A 24,170-nucleotide genomic window follows, 5' to 3' on the forward strand; every position below is an offset into this window, starting at 1 on the left:
GTGATATTTGTAGGAATGAAATGACAACATAGATATTTCTCAAATCAGCTTCTCTCCTGAAAACAATCCTAACCTGGATAAGTTTGGATGCAAAAAACTGCTTTGGATCTAAGAAACACACATTCTCAAACTATCAGCCCAACTACCACTTTCGATTCACTAGAGCATCGGTTCCCAACCGGTGGTACATGTACCCCTGTGGGTATGTGCTGGGCATTCAGGGGTACACTAAAAATATTCAGTAATGGTGGAAAAACACCTCATTTCCACTATTTTCCATTAAGATAGGCACTGAACAAAAGTGTCGGTATTTAAAAACAAGAGGTACAATTTATAGAAATGGATTTAAAAGGGGTACACAAGTGAAAAAAGGTTGGGAACCACTGCACTAGAATAATAAGAAAATGATTAATATTTATTTAACTTAATTGCTGATGTTTTGATGGTGTTATATCCAGCATCTTAATCTTAACAGCAGGACAGTTTAAAAATTGGATAACACAAGGAACTAAAGTCTTAATTGGTACTATTGCTGGATAAGGAGAGAGTTATCAAGTATTAATTTGATCTTAAAATCGCCCATATTTTTGGTAAATTAATACAGCCATGTGTGTTGAAGACTGGAGAACGTTTTAAAGCTGCTGTTGATTCCAAAAATAGTCTCTGACTTATGACTTCTATGTAGCACTTTTATTATTTTTTTTTTTATTATCTGCTAGTCCTGACTTGCCATAACAATGGTGCCTAATGTATTTCTTATGTTCAAGATGGATGTCAGCAGTTTTTCCTATATGCCCATAGTAAGCCAGGTCACAAGTACAATGCACATCATACACTGCTGGATGCAATAAAGGCAAGAGTTTGTCCTTAGGTGAATGGATGAGGGTTGCTAATATGATATGTGGTTTAAATATAGTGAGGAGTTGATATTTATTAAGCACTCTAGATATCTTTTTGGATGTGTCCTGATTATGTGACGGTAACAGCTTTGCTCTGGTCTTATGTATTAAGTGATGAAAGGAATTTGCTGTTTGAGTTATATAACAAATTATTCTTTGTACTCAGAAGATGCTGGATATAACATCAGTGAATATCAACAAATAAGTTAAATAATATTATTTTCTTATCAATCTTATGTTGTGAATTAAAACTGTTAAAAATAAATGACACGTGAACTGCCTACACTTTCTACCCATTTGTCAAGAATACCCAAATAAGCCCGCATGGTGATACACTTTAGGACTTGCCTTGTTTGTGTGTTAAGGCTGTAACTTGTTACTTTAGAATTCCTGTATATTTTTATTGACACATTCTCAATGTTATAAGGGTAAAGGATCTGTACTTAATTTGTATATTAAAAGTGTTTTTATTAATGTGTAAATATGTTAATTTTCATTTATGAATCATCCACAATTATTAGATAATAATTACTTTTCTGATTTCAGTTCAAGTTAAATTACTAAAAGAAAAAGAGGGTAACGAAGCCCTCCCCCTATATAATATCCATAAAAAATAAGTAGTGTCTGAAAATATTAAGTTTACAAAAAATAAATAGTGATAGTTGAACAAAAATCTTTATTTTTGATTGATTTAATATCAAATGATTAGCAAATGCAGTACCCCTTCATGAACACTTCAGCTCTGTAACAAAAGTTTGTGCCAGCTGTGAACTTTTTAACTCACGAGAAAGAGGCAAGAATCAAAATATAGCCTCGGGATAAACATTGTATGTGGCATCACCAATCTTCACTATCACTCAGCATTCTGCACATGTGCATGCGTGCGTGCACATAGACAAACACAAAATGATAGCATCTTTGTTTCAATTAGCATTACCTTTCATTAATGAATGAAGGATAGTTAACTCCTAATTTATGTCTTATCTAATTTGATGGTTTGTGCATCATATACATTAACTTGAAAGTTGTGCTACTTTTTGTGTGTGTGTGTGTGTGTGTGTGAAATTCACTACTGTGTAAGCAATTAATTATTACTAATTCACATTCAACATAGGATGCTTTTTTATTTTTATTTCATTATTTAAAACTTGTCAAAACTGTTGAATGAATGAATCATTTTGCTGTGAAAAATGGAATGTTAAATATAAACATTATTTCTATAGATATTTTTTGGTATTGAGACCACATATTAATAGAAAGAGTTTATTAAAAAATAATTAAAAAACCCGACAAGTTTGTTTCGTGTGTTATAAGACTTGCATCATCAGGGATAATGGTACATAAAGGTTTTACACAACAAAAGCTCATTGACAATTAATTACACATATTAAATGTTTTTAATAACTTTACAACTGTTAAATAATTGAGTAAACAGAATACAAATGTTATATTCGTTACTGTATGCATGCTAGAACATTGCTAGTGGTTCACGTGGGCTATATCCTAGATCCATGGCAGTTAAATTTTTGATGAAGGCAGACCACACTTGATGTAAAATCAAGCCTTGATTTTTATTGCACTGTGTAGGGATCCTAAGCATTTGTGCAGCTTCTTTAAATTTTCTTGTGTAACAATTGTTATCAATGTATGACATGTTTGTCTGTTGCCAGACTACTCGATGACCAATAGTGGCTGTGTGGAATGCTAAATCTGATTTATGCTCCCTTCTTTTTTCGACGTCTTTTACATGCTCAGACATGCGGGTCTCTCCCGACCTTCCCATGTGGCCTACATAACAAATACCATGAGCAATGAATCTCATAGACGCCTGGTTTTTTCATGGGGTGGTTTTGGTGGATGTAGGAATCTTGATAATTCTGTAAGAGTAGAAACGCCACATTTATGTTGTACTCGTGGAGCATCATACCCACTTTGTCTGTGACATTTTTGATGTACAGTAATGTGATTGTATTCTTGAAATCTTGTTTAAGCAAGGGAGTTGCAGGAGCTGTATTGAGAATTTTTTTTGGTTATCTTAGGTTCGCAACCATTAAGTGCGAGGTTCTGTGCCAGATAGTGTATTCTTCTTTTTTTTTTTTTTTTTTTAATCGGTGTGCTAGATATATTGTATGCCCTATCTCGCACAGTTTTAATTATGCCTATTTTTTTCAATGGATGGTTGTGTGGAGCAGCATTTAAAAAAAAAAAATCTTCCCATTGTGGTGGGTTTTCTGTATACGGAAAAGAATAACCTTTTTTCCTATTCGTTTACTTCATCTAGGAAAGGTAATTTTTTGTGCTGTTCTAGTTCAATAGTGAATTTTATATTGGGATGAAAGTTGTTTAGATAATCTTTAAAAGCAATCAGCTCATCTACCGTTCCCGGAAAAATAACGAAAATAAAACCTATCAAAAAAAAGACCAAAAGTTTGGCTACTTTACGTCTATAATATTTTCATTATTTTTCTGGGAACGGTACATGAGCTGATTGCTTAAACATGTGGATGAATAACTAGAGTGCTAACTAGCTGGATCCCCTTCTGTAGACTGTTTGCAACCTAAGATGTAAACTGGGATCTTGAAGTATTAGCGTTTTCATTATTTTGGGAAGTTTAATGCAAGCATATTTCTTTAGATTAGGCTGATTTCTGAGAGAAGCCGCAGATTCCAAAAAAGTCTTTCTCTCCTAAATTTACTGTAATGGAGCATGTTGGTTTTTTTTTTTTTTTTCAGTTGATTCTATGAGCCATATCCAAAGCATGGTCTGCAAAGCCTGAATGGCCATGGTCATGACTGCAGATGTATTTTTCGTATTCTTTCGAAAATATGTTGGCTAATCTTCCTGCCTGGCAGGAAGAGAACACGTTATATACTTCAGGGCACAGAGAGAAGAAGGAGATTGTCTTTAGTAGAATGTATGAGGGATAGCAAACTTTCAGTGGCGCTTGAAAGCCATGCAGAGATTGTATTTCTTTAAGATTCTAGCTTTTTTTCTGAAGTGCCTTGGACATACTGAATGATTATAGCATTACTAAAATCTTTCTGAAGAGAATATAGAGGAATTGGAGAAAGGATTGGTGATTTTTTCTGATAGTGTGGGAACTGTCGACATTAGATAAGAAGTTGTGCAATGTGTGATTATGTTCTGTAAGAGAGGACTCACTAGATCAAAGGCTATAGGTTCTATTGGTTAGTACAAATGAAAGATGCCAAGAAATTATATGCTTGGTTTCATCTTTTATCCAAGTGTAAGCAAATAAAGTTTTTGCATGATAACAAAGTTATTACTTCACGACTGGGTTACTTGTACATAGAGGCTAATGACTTCACATCAGTTGCCTTAGAATCCTATAATGCTATGAATTATGGGAAAGGCCACTACCCAGACCAGTTTCAACCTTTATTGAGGTATTGTCAGCGGGAGTGATACCGAGGTTGAAGTAATGCGGAAGTCATATTTCTATATACAAGTAGCCCAAAAGGTGTCGCACCTTATTACTAAAATACTCTAGATTAGAAATAGATGTTGAAATTTTTTTCAGTTGGTTATACTATAAATCAAAGATGCTAAGAAATTAAGACAGAGAACTTTTCAGAGGGCAGTCTGAAAAGTTCTCTGCCTCGATATCTATGATCGAGGCTGAGAACTTTTTTCCAAGTTGGTACATCTGTCATAAGCATCCATGTGAAATTGCAAGTCATTCTATCGAGTAGTTTGTTTTATTCAGCTGTCTGAAGTAAAAGTGTTATCTCTGTTCCCTTGAAATGGATAAAATTATTGAATATTGTGCAGTTATAAAATTCTTTGTAAAAGAAGGTTTAACGGCAAAAGAAATTTTATGGGCACTTTTCTCCTTCATTTTCGACAATTAAAAAATGGGCTGCTGAGTTTAAACGTGGCCATACCAGCCTTGAAGATGATCCACGTGAAGGACGTCAAAAAAAGTGTAACGACACCAGAAATCATTGATCAAGTGCACAATATAGTATTGGATGACTGGTGAGTCAAAGTGCATGAAGCTGAGACTAATAGGCATTTCAAACGAATGTGTGGGATATATTTTGCATGAAGAATTACAAATGAAAAAGCTTTGCGTAAGATGGATGCCACGCTTGCTCACAACAGATCAAAAATGCACTCGCATGAAAATCTCTGAATAGTACTTGGAGCATTTTAACAAGAATAAAACTGATTTTGTGTGTCGATTTATTACTGTGGATGAGACTTGGATTCACCATTATACACCAGAATCCAAACAGCAGTCAAAACATTGGACAGAAGCCGGTTGTTCAGCACCAAAGAAGACAAAGTCGGTTCCGTCAGCAAAGATCATGGCATTGATGTTTTGGGATACTAAAGGCATTTTGTTTATTAATCATCTTGAAACGGGTAACACAACAACTGGGGAATATTATTCTGATCTTTTAACCAGACTAGATGAAAAAATTTGTGAGAAAAGACCTGGTTTGCAGAAGATAAAAAATCATCTTTCATCAGGACAATGCACCTGCCCACAAAGATGTTTTGGCAATGGGAAAATCAAGGGATCTGCACTATGAATTGTTGGAACATCCATCCTATTCCCCAGATTTGGCTCCCTCTGACTTCTTTCTCTTCCCAAAACTAAAACTCTTTCTCGCTGGTCAGTGTTTTTTTCTTTGAATCAAGAGGTGATTGCAGCTGTAGAGGGGTATTCTGCAGATCTTACTGAGAACCACTAGAAGGACTGGATAATGGCGCTGGAGCATTGCTGGAATAAATGTATTAGTCTTAAGGGAGATTATGTTGAAAAATAAAAATAATTTTGAAATTATAAATTTGTTTTTGCATTGTTAAGCCGAGAACTTTTCAGACCACACACACACACACACACACACACACACACACACACACACACACACACACACACACACACAAAGATAAGCTAAACCATAGTATGTTCAATTTTCCTCTCTCATGCTGAGCCACATGTTTTTGTTATAACTGATGATTTGCCTTGAAATATTGAATTATCAAAATCATCTTCTTATCTCATCTTCTTTATACCCTCTTTTACCTTGCGGTGTCAAGGGTCCATTGATCATTGGACCTCAATCCGTTTACAGGATAAGGTGGTCAGCCCTATGCCCCAGTATATCCTATGGCCTGTAGTGTTAAGTTCTCAAGGCCAGTTTGCCTGCTTTCCGGGATGAAAAACCCCAGAATAAACTGAGGAAAAAACCCTGCTGTCCACGCCCAAGACTGGCTAACTTGGCTATGGCTGAGGAAGATCCTTCAGTTCCTCATGTCACTGACGGGAATGGAACCTAGGACACTCCTTCCCCAGGCATATGGTTGCGAAGCGCATAGCCACTAGGCTAACCGCACGGACTAAAAAAAAATCATCTTCTTATGTGTTTTTTTTTTTTTTTTAATGCATTAAATTATATAAACATTCGTAAACAGAAAAACAATATAATACTAAAGTGTGGCCAGAAATTTGCCCATCATCATCATACATATCTGGATGAAAACACGAGGTTCTGTGGATTAGCAGTTCTGTGGGAGGCTTCCAGTTTTGAGACCACATGTAAAAAAAAAATGAGTTTAATAAAAATAAGAAATTATAAATCGCCAAGTTTCATACGTCAACATTGTCAGGACTATTAGCAAAAAGACTATACACTACAAAAGACTAGAAACAATTGCTCCCATGGCATTTGGTATGTGTAACAAAAATCGAGGCTAAATCTTACACCAGGTTTAGTCTGCTTTCATTAAAAATCTAATCCACAGACCTAGGATATGACGTGCGTGATGCCACAGAATGAGACAACAACAACAACTAGCAGTAATGAATTTAACATTTTTATTCTGGTTACCTATTTACATGTACCAATTGTGAGGTCCTGATAACATTTAATATGTGTTGTTAATTGTTCTAGTCTTTTGTTGTGTATGACTTTTTTGCTACTACCCCTGATGATGTAAGTCTGAAGATTTACAAAACTTGTAGGTTTAAAATTGCTTATTTTTATTAAACTCATTTTTTACTCTAACATGTGGTCTCAATACTGGAAGCTTTCCACAGAACATGTCTGTTTGCATGCCTGGTTATTGTCATTATGTCATATAGTTCCATGAAATAAATAGTTCTGGTTCATTAATTATATTAATAGTTCTAGAATAATTTCAGTTTTTTGTGAGAAACTGTTTAAATGAATTGTTATTTGTGTGTGAGTGTGCATGCTACTCCAGTGGTGAATTCAATCAGCATGTGGAATTAAATCATCCATGCGAGGACTTGTATAAAATAGTAATCTAGTATATAGTGATATATTCCATGTGATTGATATACTGGTAAGTTACTTTTTCTAACACCTACAATCAAAATCTATAACAATGTGAATCACATCATATGAAAATATTCTAAAAATTTACTTTAATTGTACTGTAGTCATATTATCAATCACCTTGTCCGAGCCAAGCATAAAGAAGTGACACTTCACAAAGATGGACCCCTTGGTGAAACAGTTCTGGAATGTTATAGTTGTGGATGCCGTAATGTATTTGTATTGGGATTTATTCCAGCAAAAGCAGATTCAGTTGTTGTTCTTCTCTGTCGTCAACCATGTGCAGCACAGAGTAGTCTTAAAGACATGAACTGGTAAGTGAATTCATTTTCATTATGTTGTTCATTTTTCTCTGACTATACATAATTTATTTACCACTGTTAAACAATTCAAAGCTCTCTTCTATTCTAAATTTTGAAAACTGTTGCTTTTGACTTTTCCAGATATCAGAAAATGTTAGAGATCTACATGCATGAAAATTTCCACAAGAATTGGATGCATTGATGATACTTTTGCTTTAATATTGTATCACAAAAATAAAATGCAATGACAAAAAGAAAAACAGGGATGCTAAAAAAAAGTGCAGCTCCTCGAGTCTGTTTAGATTAAAATTAAATGAATAAACTGAGCAAACACCAATGATGTATCTGTAGAAACTGCTAATGTTTTTTTTTTTTATCCTATAGGGCATTGTAGTTCCCCTTTGTGTGTGTTGGGGGGGGTGATGTCATAAAAGTCAAATTTAAACCAGTAAGATTTTGAACCTTTAAAATATCAAATTAGCTTTATGGTTGAAAATTGTTCTATATAGTTTTCCACATCTGGCTATACATTGCACAACCTGACTGTATTAATTTGGACTTATTCAAATTATTATAAAAGAGCTATGGAAGAAAAAATTTTGAATTTTAAAAATTTTCCATATGGTACCTGTGTTACTAACATGTCACCTGACAGTAGCTGTGGTCTTCCACAAAGGCAGACAGCCCATGATGGGTGCATATACTAATCTCAGTCTTCTTTACTATTGAACATAGACATACTGTGTTCATAATTCATAAACATAATAATTTGTAATGGTTTCATGCACTGGGGTACACTACAATCATGATTGAAAAAAAAAAAAAAAAAAAAAAAGAACACAAGTAGAAAAATTGAAAACCCATGCATAAACAATGCCAAAACTGGTCTAGAAATGAAAATTATAAAAACAGAAATGATTAACACCATCAGTGGGGAATACAGTTATTGAAGGTACTGCCCATATAAAGAAAAACATGTGAAAGGGTCTGCCTTGTTAAAGGCAGCATTAACAAGAACAAAAATAAAAAAGCATTCTGGTGCCATCTTGAATTGTGCTGAAAGAGATGACAGTTGGGTCTGTAAGATTTCAGAATGACACGATTGGAGAATATGGGTCCTAATGCATCATCGTTCTGAAGGAGAAAGGAAAAAAATTCTTATTTTCTGCTAGTAATGAGAAACCTAAGAGTATGTTATAGGCATAATTACCCATAAAGTTATAATCGATCAGTTAATCATCTGTTAGTAATGTACTAGCATAACTTAGCATTTCATAGTCATTTTAAGGACTGATATGGTTAGCTTAAACTTTCAGCATTTGGAAAGTCCTAAAAAATAACAGTAATATTTCTTTTCACGACTTTTCCAATGCTTGAGTTGTGCTTCCTCTGTTGATTCTGTTAATGCTTTCTTGATGTTGATATTTCATTTCACACAATATTCCCTTCCTGACATAGTAATGTGAGGAAAGAATATTGTGTTACAGTGGAACCTCAGTTGTCGAACTTAATTCATTCCCGAATGCTCTTCAGAAACCGAATTGTTCAAAAACTGAAACCATTTTCCCATAAGAATTAATGTAAAATGGATTAATCCGCTCCCGAACCACAGATGATTGTTTATTTAAACCTTTACAACAGTACTTCATGCATAAGTTCGTATACAAACATAATGAAAATGCATAAAATCTTACATAAAAAGAATAAACACAATAAATAGATAAAATAAAAACAAAACTTTAATTTCACTTTAACTATACATACGGAGGAGAATTGATGGCGTAAGTGGAAGGAGGTGAGTCCCCTTCCATAAAAACATTTTTATTTTATTTATTTTTGAGTATTGTACATATTGTTGATTTCGCCATACCGAACTACATAGCAAAGATTCAAGGCACAAAAGCCATTTGCATGTTTGGATATGATTTCTTTTTTCACCTCTATCTTGGTTCTAACAACTTTTCTTTTCGCTTTGCTGCTACCACTATTCTTCTGCGGTCCAATGCTGGCTTAATTAATAAAAATTTATGAAAAAACAACAACAAAACACAAAGGAAATCGAGAAAACTCACTGCAAATTCGACCAGGTGTCTGCACTGAACGAAGGCTGCCGCATAACTGACGCTTTACCGCCTTACAGCTCAGCACGTGATTGCCGTTTGCCTGTTCGGGAACGAAATTCTGTTCAGAAACCGGGACGTTTTTTGTTGCAGAACAGATTCGTTTGACAACCAAGGTTCCACTGTATTTTCTTTCATGATGCTCTTTCTTTATATAAGTAATGCAAGAGAAAAGAACAACTTATCAAGAATCCATATTTTAAAATTATCTGTTTTGTTACTTCAATATAGGGATCCAGACCAGTGGAAACCTCTTATCAGTGACCGAAGTTTCTTAGCTTGGTTAGTGAAAGTACCACAAGAGCAAGAGCAGCTGAGAGCACGTCAAGTGACAGCCCAGCAAATAAACAAACTTGAGGAGCTCTGGAAGGTAAAATAAATATTGACTTTTGAAATATTTTATTTGTCAAATTGACTATAATAAATGCATTTGAATCAAATTATTGCTCTGCAAATTTCTGAACAGTCCCAGGAAAATGCCCATAACATCAGGTATTATGAGGAAAATTCACTTGAAAAACTATTCCCTTGATTTGAAGTTTGCATAGTGACTAAATAGAAGCTAAATGTAGTGAAAATGACTGTTTAAAGAAGTATTACTCCTTTTTATTTTCTTATTAAAAACGCTATGAAAAGACTGATAATTCTTATTATTACAACTTATTTCAAATTACAAATTTGAAATGCGAAATATTCTTATTTCAGATTACAAATTTGAAATGCTGTAATTACAGAATTTCAAAATTAAACAAATAAATTAAATATGCAGTTAATGTTATTTCCTGTCTTACAGGAAAGAGATATTTTATTTCAAGATAAAGGGCCTGAAGTTGTGCACTCTTTCTTACTGTCATTTTATAGCTAAGGAAGCAACTAGTGTTTGTGTTTGACACTAAATAACAGATATTTATTATTCTTTTGTTTTAATAACTAACTTTTTAATCAAAAGTATTAAACAAAAGCAAAATGTGTGTATGCATACACACACACACACACACACACACACACACACACACACACACACACACACACACACAGGCTCATTATGAAGTCCTTGCTGTTTATAAAAGGGTAAGTGAACAAATAAAGAGTGACGTTTTGTCAAGTAAACAATAGTCTTAACGTGTTCCCATAGAAAAAAAAAATCCAATTATCATGTATAGAGCTGAATTATGGAAATTAAAAACTACACAAGGACTTTATAATGATCCTGTGCATACATGCACACACGCAAATCCATCTTTCCTTTTCATTTTAAGCTTCATGGTATGGAATAGCCAGTTAGCTTGGCTTCTTATAAACTTGATATTGCTTATAATAGATAGTTAATTCTATTATGTATGGTGTAAAAAAAAGTACTGAGCTTCGACACCCCCTTCAATAAATGCGTTATGAGATATGCCATTAGACTGCATGCACATTAATTGAAGATCACAGGTAGTGTTTACCATTACATTTAGCAGCCATGATGGTGTTGATGGAAGAAAAGACATTTATTGTTGTTTATTATGGAGTTGGTAGAGCAAATGGTCCAAGCCTATGTCATGTTTATGACTAGTTCATTCGTTGTTTCTGTAAGCATGCCCCAAGCAGTAGTATCATCATGGCTTTAATTGAGAGATTCCGATGTACCAAGAGTGTTCTGCTGCAACAGCTATGAAGGTAACTTATGTTCTTATATCTTCATACGTTCTTTCTTGTGGCTATATCAACCACAAGAAAGAACGTATGAAGCCTTGACTGTTGGAGGTCTAAGAAATATTTTCTTATACATTGGGAAGATTTGCAAACTTCCCAAGATATTTATTACATTTCATTTTGTTTTTTAGGTCTGCTGCTGGTTCCAAAGAAAAGTTTCATGTTTGCATTTTCTACTTTTTTTTTTAAGTTAATAGTAGTTTTTAGATTCATTGCAGGATATCCAAGGCATGGTCTGCTAGACCTGATTAACCTTAACTGTGACAGTGAGTATATTTCTTATGTTCTTCAAGACATCGTCAGATCTTATTTCTTTGTAATGTGACAAGTTGCAAAAACAAGGAAACTTATTTCTACTTGGAAGACCTGAGAGGGAAGGGAATCACTGTTTGCCATCTTCATATAGCATTTGAAAGCACTGTAGTGATATATTTAAAGTCCTATTTTTTCTGATGTGTGCCAAGATTTGGGGAATAGTGTTAATCGTCAGATCTTGTTTCTTTGTAATGTGACAAGTTGCAAAAACAAGGAAACTTATTTCTACTTGGAAGACCTGAGAGGGAAGGGAATCACTGTTTGCCATCTTCATATAGCATTTGAAAGCACTGTAGTGATATATTTAAAGTCCTATTTTTTCTGATGTGTGCCAAGATTTGGGGAATAGTATTAATTTATATGGTGAGAGGGATATGGGAAGGAGAGAGTAACGTGTATTTTGTTAATTTTATTGGCATTAGCCATTAGTTAAGAAGATGCAGTGGATAAAAATAAGTTCAGCTCTGTTAAGATCTTTTATAGTATCATATTGTTTTTGGAGGGGAAAAGGATGATTATACCAAGCACATTGTTCTTTTAGATCCATGCACATGATTGTAGCAGTGTCTGATTAATATGTATTAGATTTCTTGTAGTGTTTAGAATAAACAGCTACAAAATTTCAATAAATGTCTAATAAAGATGTTTGTGTAATTTAGCATGGATGACCAGTTGCTGTTAACAGACTACATCACTGCACTTCTTAAATAAATCCTCAAATTTATGGAAATTCTAGATCCATATTATTCCATACTTCAAATTTACCTCTCTTTGGGCAGGCTCCTACACACTGAGAAGTGTAACCTTAGTAAGATATGATTAAAGTGTGTAGAAAATAATTTTATTTATTTTTTTTTCTATAGACAACTTGATTCTCGGGTGCTGGCTGTTGAGATGTAGAAGGAATGAGTAATGTGTCTTGATGTGGCCAAATGGAGAATATGTCATTGATTTGTCTTTTCCAGATAGACATTTAATGACAGTTTCAAAGGCATATTTTCCAAAATGTTACATATAGTGGAGTGGGTAGATAAATCATTGCAAGCTGCTCTGCGTATAATGCGCTTCAACATTGAAGTAACTGGTTTGGATGACAAAACTGAAGAGATCAGTAATGTCAGGGAGAAAAAAGTTTTCAAGTAATGTTAAAGGGTCAGAGAAGTAATATTGGTGAATAAAGAACTGATATTGAAACTAATCATGATATCAGTACTGCTTAAAACTATAAAGTATGGCCATTAATTTTTTTTTTTTGCGGGGAATAAAGTAAAATAAAGAAATTTGGGTGGGAATAAAGATTTAGCTAATTGCTTGGGTAATTTAAAGAAGAGGAATTAAGTACCATCTGTTACTACTACACTATGGTCAAAGACAGTTATTTTACTCTCTTTCTTTCCATACTCCAATTGTTTTTGTTCTCCCGATCAAAGTAGTCCAAGATAAAAATTTAGTACATCTTTGCACTCATCCTACACTATTGTCTACAACAGTACTTCCCAACCTTTTTCACGTCACGGCACACGTCATAAGCATAAATAATTTCACGACGCACTATGAAGGAACATTTTTCTATTAATGTGATTAATTTCTTCTATTTCATACAGAGATTCAGTTAATAAAATCTTTCTTTCAAATATTTTTGCATTATAATACATAAACATTCCAGCTAGACATTCATTTCAGATAATTCTTATGCAGTCATAAGCACGAAACAAATGGAATGAAAATACCTAATCCATGCATCCTCAGTGATTGATATTTGACATAGTTTTTATATCGCATCTATGAACTAAATTGTCAGATTTGACTGAGTGAAACTGTGATTAAATTTTTAGAAACTTATTTTTATAAACTTATGATGTGAAAATACAAAAGTAAAATTAATTATACACAAAAGAATTACTGACTAGGTATAAATGTGCTAATAATAATAATTTAATGACAAAATAAACATTTTAAGTATTAATATAAATATTTACAATATTCTTTTGCCACAGTTAATACGTATATTTCCTTCTTATTTCAGTGAGATACTTGGGCTGTTTCTGTGAACACAACTTTTTTATATCTGGGTCTATGGTCGAAAGAGTTACACGCAATTCATGATCAAGGCTCTTCAGTGGTGATCTCTTTAAATTCTTGATAGTGAACAGAGAAGAGAAACTTTGTTCACACATGTATGGTGTAGTAAATGGAAAAAGAATGTTTATAGCTTTTTCACCAATGGATGGAAACTCCTTTTTTTTTTTTTTTGCAGTTACCCAGAATTGAGATAATGGAACATCCTTAAACTGAACTTCAATGGTACAATCACTTTTTAAATCTAATAACTCCTCCTTTTCTTTCACTGATAAATCGAATGCCATGTGATCTAATGAAGATGCAAATAGATTTCGAACCCAATCGAATTTCTTTGTCTCCGTTAATTCAAAGTAGTGATGAAGCTTTCTCTCAAGCATGCATAGGTGTTGATCCGACTAAACATTTCAAGGGAACCATTTTTCACTACATCTTTCCAAAGTTGAATTTTGTTTTTGAATCCATTAATTTTGTCAGTGCAAGTTAATATATTCTCAAGCGGTCCTTGCATTTTTCGATTAAGTTCATTTAGGTATTCAAATATGTCAGCTAAGTAGGCTATTTTTTGCAACCAGTAATTGTCTTCCAACTTAGCTGAATACTGAGAGTTACCCTCAAAAAATACTTTTAATTCTTATTTCAACTCATGAACTCTGGACAGAACTCTCCCTCTCAACAGCCAACGAACTTCAGTATGGAACAACAAAATTGATGCTCTGATCTCATTTCATCACATAAAATTGAAAAAAGATGCGATTGAAGTGGTCTTCTTTTGATCAAATTCACCATTTTTATGTCATTAAGTGTGGACTTGAATTCTAGAGGTAAACTATTTGACATGAGATCTTCTTTATGAATAAAGCAATGTATTATTTGAACATCAGAGTTTTCAGACCGAACTTCGGACGCCAAGCCTCTGACCCTTCCTGTCATTGCAGCTGCGCCATCAGTACATAAACTTGAGCAATTTTTCCATGAAATTTTGTTTGTATCAAAGTATTCACTGATCACTTTAAAGATTTCCTTCCCAGTTATTTGTTTTTGAAGTTCTTTGCAGAATAATAATGCTCTTTCAACCCTTTCTCATTAGGAATTCGAACAAGTGCAATTATCTGACAGCAGTTGCTAACATCTGTTGATTCATCAACCTGTAAAGAAAATTTCTTAACTTCACAAATTTTCTGGATTAGTGTTCCTTCTATGCTAACTGACATGTCTTCAATGCACCTGCTGATCATATTATTTAAAAGTGGTACTTTTTCAATTTCTTTTACTTCATCGATTCCAAGCATAGTTTTGACAATTTCCACACAAGCTGGTAAAATGAGTGATTCGGCAATTGTGTGAGGCGTCTTGGCTTTAGCTATCAATCTCGCGACTTTATAACTTGCTTCTGGAGCTCCATTAGATACCGTTGTGGCTGATTTCGTGAAAGAACTTTGCATTTGAATTTGAGTTCGCAGACGTTTAAAATAGTTAAAATCCTTATCTATGTACGAAGGATGCTTGGTAGAAAGATCTCGATGTAGCTTACTTGGCACCATCGCTTCATTTGACAACTTTTCCAGGCATATGAGACATTGCGGCACAGAAGAATTATGGGAGCACACAAAACCAAATTTCAGATAATCCTCTTTATATAGGCTATGACTATGTTGACCTTAAACTTTTTCTTTAGTTCACTTTCTTGGGCTCGCGAATTTGGTGGATTTTCTGATTTTTTTAAATATTTGTCCATTATTGTGGGTAACTGAAAAATTAAATTTAATAGCATTAAAATATATGCAAATAAACAAGCCATTGAATAGAAAGATATAAAACACATAAAACTAAAAATACTACATTATAATCGAGGATATCAAATAGGCATTGTAACTAGGGCATCCAAAATACCAGAAGATGCAAAACTATGTTAGGAAAATGCCTATTAATGACAGAAAGTCTACATTTACCAAGCTTAAGCTATACAAATTGCACATTAATCATTTTGTAACTCATGTCAGCGTCCATTGTCCAAAAAATTTCTCAGGTACCTTTTGATTCCAAAGAAAATACATTACAAAAAAATGTTAACTATAAGAAAAAAAATGACTCGCCAGTGTTTATTTTATCATATGAAGGTACTTCTTTCTTGTATGATCATTATAGCTTCAGCTAAAATAAATATTATAGATTGACACAGGAAAAAAGCATCTCTGTCAGCAAATAATAACAATTCGACTTATGTTCCACAAACTATCACATTTGTTAAAACACAAATTCTGAAAAAGATGCAATAAGACATTCCCGTACACAGACCACTTAGCAACACTGAACATCCACGTGAATGCAGTTCTTACAAAAATGATACGCTCTTGAAACACTTGACTGATACTCTCACAACAGATGAGTTGGAACTGAAGCAGGGTAATGATTTGAGTCGTTGATGCAAAATGTGAGGGGGGGGGAGAGTAATGGGAGGAATGATGCCTGTGACATTCTTGGAGGTCGCCTTCACACGTGCATAGCTAGAAAAGAGCAATAAAGTGAAAAGGGAACCACTGCAGATATCCCTCCGGTACTGTCTCTCCATAATCAGGGCTTTGCGGTTAAGTTTTTCGCAGCACGTCGGTTGAAAAGCACTGGTCTACAACATCTGTCTAAAAAATAAACAAATCCAATCAGACTTTGATGGACCAAATGCAGAAGACTTGCATACTTCTCAAACAGTAGTTGAACCTTCCATGCATGCTCTCTCACACCCATCCAGATGTTCCTTTATTTCATTCTTTTCCACCGGTTCTTCAGAATTATACCAATAAACAAATCTCTGCATGCCTCTTCTGATCTTTTCCTTTAAAGTCCTTAATAGCATGAACACCGAGCCTTGGTGGTAAATGTTCCTCCCTCCTTTTTATCCCCCATGTACACATACAGAGGTAGAAGAACCTAAAGAATCAACAACACATTAGTGTTATGAGTTTAAAAAGAAAATATTTGTTAAATCTTGTCTTTTTTTAAAACTACATAACTCATTAAACAGTTATTCATTTACAAATTTCATATATTTGAAAATACATTCAATTTATATTAAATAGTGCACTCAACTCTTCAGTACGCACACACCTTTATTTGTGAACTTGGTCCATGCCAAATTCTCATGGTGGCTATTCTAAAAGAAAGTTACCAGGAAATCTGCCATGATGAGCTATTCATTTGGTTACTAAGAATTTTCTGTAAGCAGGGTTGACTACACTTAACATACTTGGATCGTTTTTAAAAGAATGTGAAAGTCATCATCATTTTATTTATTTTTTAGGATAATGTTGATGCATCTTTTGAGGATCTTGAAAAGCCTGGTGTTGATGAAGAACCACAACAAGTTCTTTTAAGGTAAATTTGAAATAAGTGTTGTATAACCTATTTATTACTGATGGCTAACATTATTTTCACAAATATGCATGATTGTTTAACAAATTACACTGAGCTGTCTGTTAGGTTCTTTCTACATAAGGCACTTTTTACAAAATTTTTGACATATATGTATATATACACACACATGGAATGATTAATTTCAATTTTTTGGTAGTTTTATTTGTAAAATTAGTATTTGTGAACTCTCTTAAATAATATTATCTCAAATATAATTCTGTTTCATTTCAATTATAAATCATTGTTTGGTTTTGAAATTTCTTTTACTTGTATCAGTTGGTTTCTGCATGCAGTGGTGGCATTATGAACAGCTGTGACCACATTTTATGTCACTGCAAATTTGAAATAAGTTGTATTAGATCATGTGTTTAGTACTACAATAAGACTTCTACCATGCTTTGCTTGAATCCGTGCAGTATAGTGTCGGCAAGGTATTTTCATTACTCTGTCTTTATGTATGATATACTGACTGTCTTTTTATTATAATTAGTGATACAATACACCTGCTTTATTTTGCTTGCATATGTTCAGCATGGTATCTATGGGAGTGTATGTTTTCGAGCCTTTCAGCAATACATATGGTGGACAAAAGTCTGTTTATTCCTGTGAATAAAAATAAATGAATCCTAAATTTTACGAGAAAAGGACTGCACCTAGTGATCGCCAACAAAATATTATTACTTTGTTTTATTACTTAAGATTTATTACTATGTTAAAGAAAATGTAAACTGATCTTAACGATCAATACAGACTTAATGAAAATTTTCTTAGAAAGCAAAAAAGTAAAATATAAATTAAAAATAAAAATAAAACCACATAACAAGTGTGCAGAATGATTTGCTCACTTTGTGCTCCATCAGCACAGGGTCATAAGGTCAATTCACACTTCAGTGATATGCAACACAGCTTCTTGCCAAGTGGTTCTATTGTAGACTTCAGGCACATATTCTGTCCACCTCACTGAGGATCTATCACTTATCATTTTTTCATGAACTATTACTATTTTGACAAGTCCTTCTCCCAGTATTTCTGTACATTAGAAGTTTTAGCTGTTAAGGGATCTTAAAGTTATGCCAATCCTTTCTAGGACCTATCCATTTGTTCACTTTTGAGTATGTGCTTTGACAGTCTTGTAATGCCACATCTCAAAAGTGGATATTCTAAGTTTCACATTTTAGTAGCTGCTGAAAAACTGGCTGCATACAGAATTTTCATCTTTGTTCCTATAGTGATGTTCTTCCGGACTTTAGATAATTTTCTGACTAATGTTCTAGCCATTCTTTTGATAACTTCTGAACAGCAATTCTTCACATCGATAATGAATCTGAGGTACTCATATTTGGCAGCTTCCTCAGTTATTTCTCCATTAATGTATCCTTATTTCTCAGTGCCTTTCTTGTCTCAAAAAGACAAAATATTTATGAAGAACCATAAATTTTTTGTCTTTCTAAGATTCAGTCTTCTGTTCTTGCTGATCTCATTAACTTTGTCATGATTCGTCCTAGTTTTTTCTCATTACAGAGGAGTACTGTATCATCAGCAGGTTGCTGATCCCTTTGCCACCTATCCTAATTCCTGTTTTCATCTTGTCTGGTTTTATATGCAATTAAAAGCTTTTAGTAGCCGATGTAACACATTACTAAAGGAAGTCCATATTTCTCAGTGGTCTGCCTATGACAAAGGAACAACCGATCTGATGCCCTTGCCTTTTCTGAAATGTTTGTTCCTCAGCTTCTGCTTTGGCCTCACTCTAATAGAATTAATAGTTCTTGGTTCCTCATATCTCTTCCTGTGCTCTACATGAATACCAACTTCTTTCACTCTCTAGGCCGTACTCCTGTCTCCTATATCCTTATAATCAGTCTATAAGACATTTACTCCTCCATCCCTGTGACCTTCATCTATGCTTGCTGCCTTATTGTCAAGTTCCTTGACTGCTTTTTCCTTGGAAAGAGCAGTCAAGGAACCTCATGCCTTGGAGGTAGATCCAGCTCTAGATTACCCTGGGAAGGGGAGGTCTCCAAATATTCCTCATCCTCTTACTCACAGTAGTACTCTTTCCAGCATAAAAGTTGTCATTTTCCTGTCTTAAGCATTTTCTGACATCTGTATGTCATCATCATCATCATCAAATTCCTGCCATGTACCCTCAAGGGGTGTACAGGATATGACAGTACTACATGAAAAAATTACATCATTACTAACTTCCTATCTACAATTTTCCTCCAAATCAGTCTGTTACTTGTCAAGACTCCGACATTATCAGATCTTATATTTCTATCATCTAAGGCACTTTGTACCGTATCAATCCACCTATATCTTGGTCTTCCTCTGGGTCGTTTTCCTGCCAACCTGGCAGAGAACACTTGTTTTGCTAATCTTTCCTCTGCCATTCTATTTAAGTGACCATACCATCTGAGATTAGCTCTGCTAACGCATACCTGGATGCTGATAATGTCAAGTTCTTTCCTAATATCCTCATTTTTAATATGATATTGCCATTGATGCCATCTGTTCACACCTCTAATCTTTCTCAGGACTCTCATATCTGCGGTCTCTAGTCTTTGGTCAAGTGTTTTACTTCTGACGTAGCTCTCAGATCCATAAGTTAAAATTGGTTTGAACACAGTCTTCTATACAGCTAATTTAGTGTTCCGACTAATTTCTTTCTTATTCCATATGAATTTATTCAATTGACTTCCCACCATACCAGCTTTGCTGATTCTGTTGTCTATTTCTATATTTAGTTTACCATCTTCAGTAAAAATTGTGCCTAAGTAGCTGAAATGTTTTACTTGTTCCACAGGTTCTCCATTCACAACACAGTTGACATTTTCAATGATTCTGCCTATTTTCATTGTCTTTGTCTTTTTATTGCTGACCTTCATACCATATCTATTACAACAGCTATTCAATTTAGTCAGAGAATCTTGCAGACTTGTAATGGATTTATTTAGAAGTATAACATCATCTGCATAAAGCAAAGAGCTGACATTAACATCTGAAATTTTGATATCAGGTTTAATACCACATTCCTTCATAATGTGATCCATATAGATAATGAATAACAAAGGGGATAATGTACATCCTTGTCTCACACCAAATTTAACATTAAACCATCTTACTGTACTACCTTCAATTCTAACTATTCACTTACAACTCAAATAAAGACTAAGTATTGCTTGATATAATGCCCCATTGACACCATGTAACGGTAGCGTATTGAATAGCTTCTCTCTTGGCACCTTGTCATATGCCTTTTCCAAATCGACAAAACTTAAATACAGATCTTTGTTATATTCCCATGCTTTCTCGACTATTTGTCGTAAAGTGAAGATCTGATCCTGACAGCCTCTATTTGGCCTGAATCCAGCTTGTTCTTCACCAAGCTTTTCTTCCACAATTCTTCTCAACCGTTTCTCAAGTATACTTGCATAGATCTTGCCAGGAACACTCAGTAGGGAAATACCTCTGTAATTCTCACATTCAGTTTTATTTCCCTTTTTATATATGGGTACTATGAGAGCTCTACTCCAATCATTGGGAATTCGTCCCTCTGTCCAGGCTTTCTGAACTATGCAGTGCAGCCACTGTAAGACTCTTATACCACCATACTTCAGCATTTCTGGTCGAATATCATCTACTCCTGCTGCCTTTCCACATTTCAAGCCTTTGATGGCTTTTTCTACTTCAAGTATGGATATGTATTCCTGACTGCATGCCTGGTCAGTGTTTTTTATCACTGTGCTGTCATCACTGCTTGTTTCATTTAGCAGTTTTTCAAAGTAATTACTCCATACTTCAAGGATATCTTTTTCTGATGTTTTCATTTCACCTTTATCATCTCTAATTCCTTTTACAGCACTCTTTCCTCCATTTCTAAGCTTCTTCAACAACCTCCAGAATATTTTGCCACCTTCTTGATATTTATTTTCTATATTCTTGACAAAGTCCTCCCATGACTTTTGTTTAGCTAGTTTTACACACTGTTTAGCTTTCTTACATTCGTCTCTGTATTCTGTAAGAGTAAAAGCTGACTTATTTGCCAGGAACTTTTGATATGCTTTCTTCTTTTCCTTCACTGCCTCTTTAACTTCCTGTGTCCACCAGGGAGTTCTGATTTTTTTATCCTTGCACACAACCTCACCACATGCCTCTCTGGCAGAATCAATCAATGTTTCCTTCAGAGTTTGCCACTGAATCTCCAAGGTTTGATTCCTGTTCTCAAACTCTTTCATTTTCTTTTCAATAATATTTCTGTATTTTAGTCTACAGTTCACATCTGAGAGCTGCTCAACTTTTATTCGCTTTAAAACTTTCTTACATGTTATTCTTTTCAATATGAAATTCAATTTTATCCTGCTCAAGACTAAATAGTGATCACTTCCAATTTCAAATCCTCTGTACACTCTGGTGTCCTGCACCAGGGAGAAAACATCACTATCAACAATAACATAGTCAATGAGACTTTTCTTATTCCTAGCCCATGTGAATTTGTGCACATTTTTATGTTGGAACATGGTGTTAGTAATAACCAGTCCATGTCCTGAGCAGAAATCCAACAGATATTTGCCATTATTATTAGCTTTGCTCTTTTCTCCAAATTTTCCCAAAATATTTTTGTATGTCTCACAATCATTTCCTACTCTACTATTTAGATCCCCAACAAGGACCAACTTTTCCTTTTTCATTGTGTCAGTTGCTTTTTCTAAAGCCTCAAAAAATTCCTCCACTTCTACCTTAGTAGAACCTTCTGTGGGACCATAGGTACAAATAAGTCTCATTGTCCAGTTCCCCATTATCATATTTGCCCACATTACTCTACTTAGGACTGACTGCCATTCAAGAAGATTAGCCTCGTATTTTGTGTTGAATACTATGGCTACTCCTTCTTTTCCTTGATTGTCATTGCCTGCTTATAACATTTTGTATTTATTGCTCAGAAAGATCTCACCAGTTTTGGTCTTTTTTGTTTCAGTCACCCCTATTATGTCGATCTGGTACTTATCTAATTCCTCAGCTAGCTCCATTTCTTTGCCATTCAGGCTTCTTACGTTGATAGTACCGATCTTTAACTCTGGTGATGTTGAGTTGGGGTTCGTTTTCAGATTTGTTCCAGTAGCTGACTTTTTGCTGTTCGCTCTGGTTCCCTGGCGAAAACAACGGGGGCCTTGTTTAACCGGGCGATGCCCCAGCCGGCATGAGATTTTGTCATGTTGTACCATCATTCTATATTTTGGTTTAACCAATAAGAATACAATTTTGTCGGCTAAATCCCAAATTGCCAGCCCATCCTCGTCCGTTCAGTATCCAAGTAGATACCCAACAGGGTGCACCACGAGAAGGTGAGGATTGGACATTAGGTCAGAAGCCCTGGTCGGTTCTCCGCATTCCTTTAAAGGCTATGTGGAGGTCTCCTCTCAGTTATACATGTTTGTATGTAATCTCTTATATTCTTCAGTTCCAGACTCCTCCTTTTGATCAGATCCCATGTTGATTCTGAAATCCATAGGTCTCTTTGTTTTCTGAGTGGACTGGAAAGCTACATAGAAGCTGAGTGCTCTTTTGGAAAATGATGAGGAGAATAGCCCTGAAATGCTCTGGGAAGTTGTGAAGATTATGATGTAAGCAAGAAACTTCACGTTCCCAGAGCATTTCATGGCTATTCTCCTCATCATTCTCCAAAAGAGCACTCAGCTTCTATGAAATGTCCTGTCTAGGGATTAATTACTATGACATACAGCTTAGTTTAATGGGATTGACTTAGAATTTTTTGGAGTCTTATTTTGCCTGTTACTGACTCTGTCACATTGTGATCCATAATAAATGTGCACATCCAAGGTGATTATCTTCACCATTGAGAGTGTCAGGATGTAGTCAGTTTAGTGCCTTGAACATATCAGCATTTGATTTCCAAGTATTGGATCTGGTATTAGTAATATATAATATCTTAGCATGTGCAAATTCCAGCAGCCTTTTGCCACAGACATTGCCTTCTCCCAGACCAAATCTGCCATGCTGCTTGAATCTCTCATACTTTTTCCCACTTTTTCATTGAAGGTCTTCTAAAATAGAAAGAACAGTTCTCTTCATTGTAAAAGACTTGGTTTTCATAGAACAGCCTCTAGGTGTTCATAGAACTCCTCAGTCTCTTCATGCATAAACCACCACAAATGACACCTTTTTAGGATAAGCCTTGTAGTGTTCTGTCATTTATGGGCTTAATACCAAGAAGGGATCTTTCCTCAATATCACAACTACCTCAAGATGTTCTGAGTCCATCCCCAAATAAAGAACTAGCTCACCGTCTTGCCTTCTGAAATAACTTCTATTTCAGCTGGTCTCTATAATTCCCAGATTTCAATTTTGTACCTCTCCATCTCTCTCCACAATGTCAAGAGTACTCATGCATGTGTACAGTCCACCTCTGTGGTTAATGCCATGTCTTTTATATTCCTCATTTCCAGTAACATGGATCTGTATTAAGACTGTAATATACTTCTCAAACAGAAACCCTCTACCTAAGCCTTGAACGCTGCTCTGATTATTTGGATTTTGAAATGAAGTCACTGCAGACAAAAGTGGTAGGGTTGCAAAGGCCCTTTCCACAGAATAGGTAAAAGATCCTTTGATCATCAGATCACAGCTTCATATTATTTATTCAAGACAGCTTTTGGCCATTTGGGATTTAGCCAACCAAATTGTATTCTTATTGGTTAAACCAAAATAAAAAATGATGGTACAACATGACAAAATTTCATGCTGGCTGTGGCGTGGCCTGGTTAAACAAGGCCCCCGTTGTTTTCGCCAGGGAACCAGGGTGAACAGCGAAAAGTCAGCTACTGGAACAAATCTGAAAACACACCCCAACTCAACGTCACCAGAGTTAAAGATTGGTAATATCAACATAAGAAGCCTGAATGGCAAAGAAATGGAGCTAGCTGAGGAATTAGATAAGTACCAGATCGACATAATACGGGCGACTCAAACAAAAAAGACAAAAACTGGCGAGA

General features: G+C 34.8%; 1 protein-coding gene across 1 annotated transcript in view; it reads left to right on the top strand.

Annotated features, from left to right (window-relative positions):
• Upf1 (Upf1 RNA helicase) overlaps positions 1 to 24,170 on the top strand; it is a 230,831-nt gene that overhangs the window by 49,757 nt on the left and 156,904 nt on the right. Inside the window, exons 4-6 of the mRNA XM_090414072.1 lie at positions 7,337 to 7,546; positions 9,886 to 10,024; positions 17,045 to 17,118. Coding sequence (XP_090270198.1) covers positions 7,337 to 7,546; positions 9,886 to 10,024; positions 17,045 to 17,118 — 423 coding nt within the window. The remainder of the gene's footprint in view (positions 1 to 7,336; positions 7,547 to 9,885; positions 10,025 to 17,044; positions 17,119 to 24,170) is intronic.

This window comes from Typopeltis vanoorti, chromosome 24 (assembly GCF_054136105.1).
Source record: "Typopeltis vanoorti isolate ZY-2024b chromosome 24, IOZ_Tvanoo_1.0, whole genome shotgun sequence".
In the NCBI taxonomy this organism is placed as follows: domain Eukaryota; kingdom Metazoa; phylum Arthropoda; class Arachnida; order Uropygi; family Thelyphonidae; genus Typopeltis; species Typopeltis vanoorti.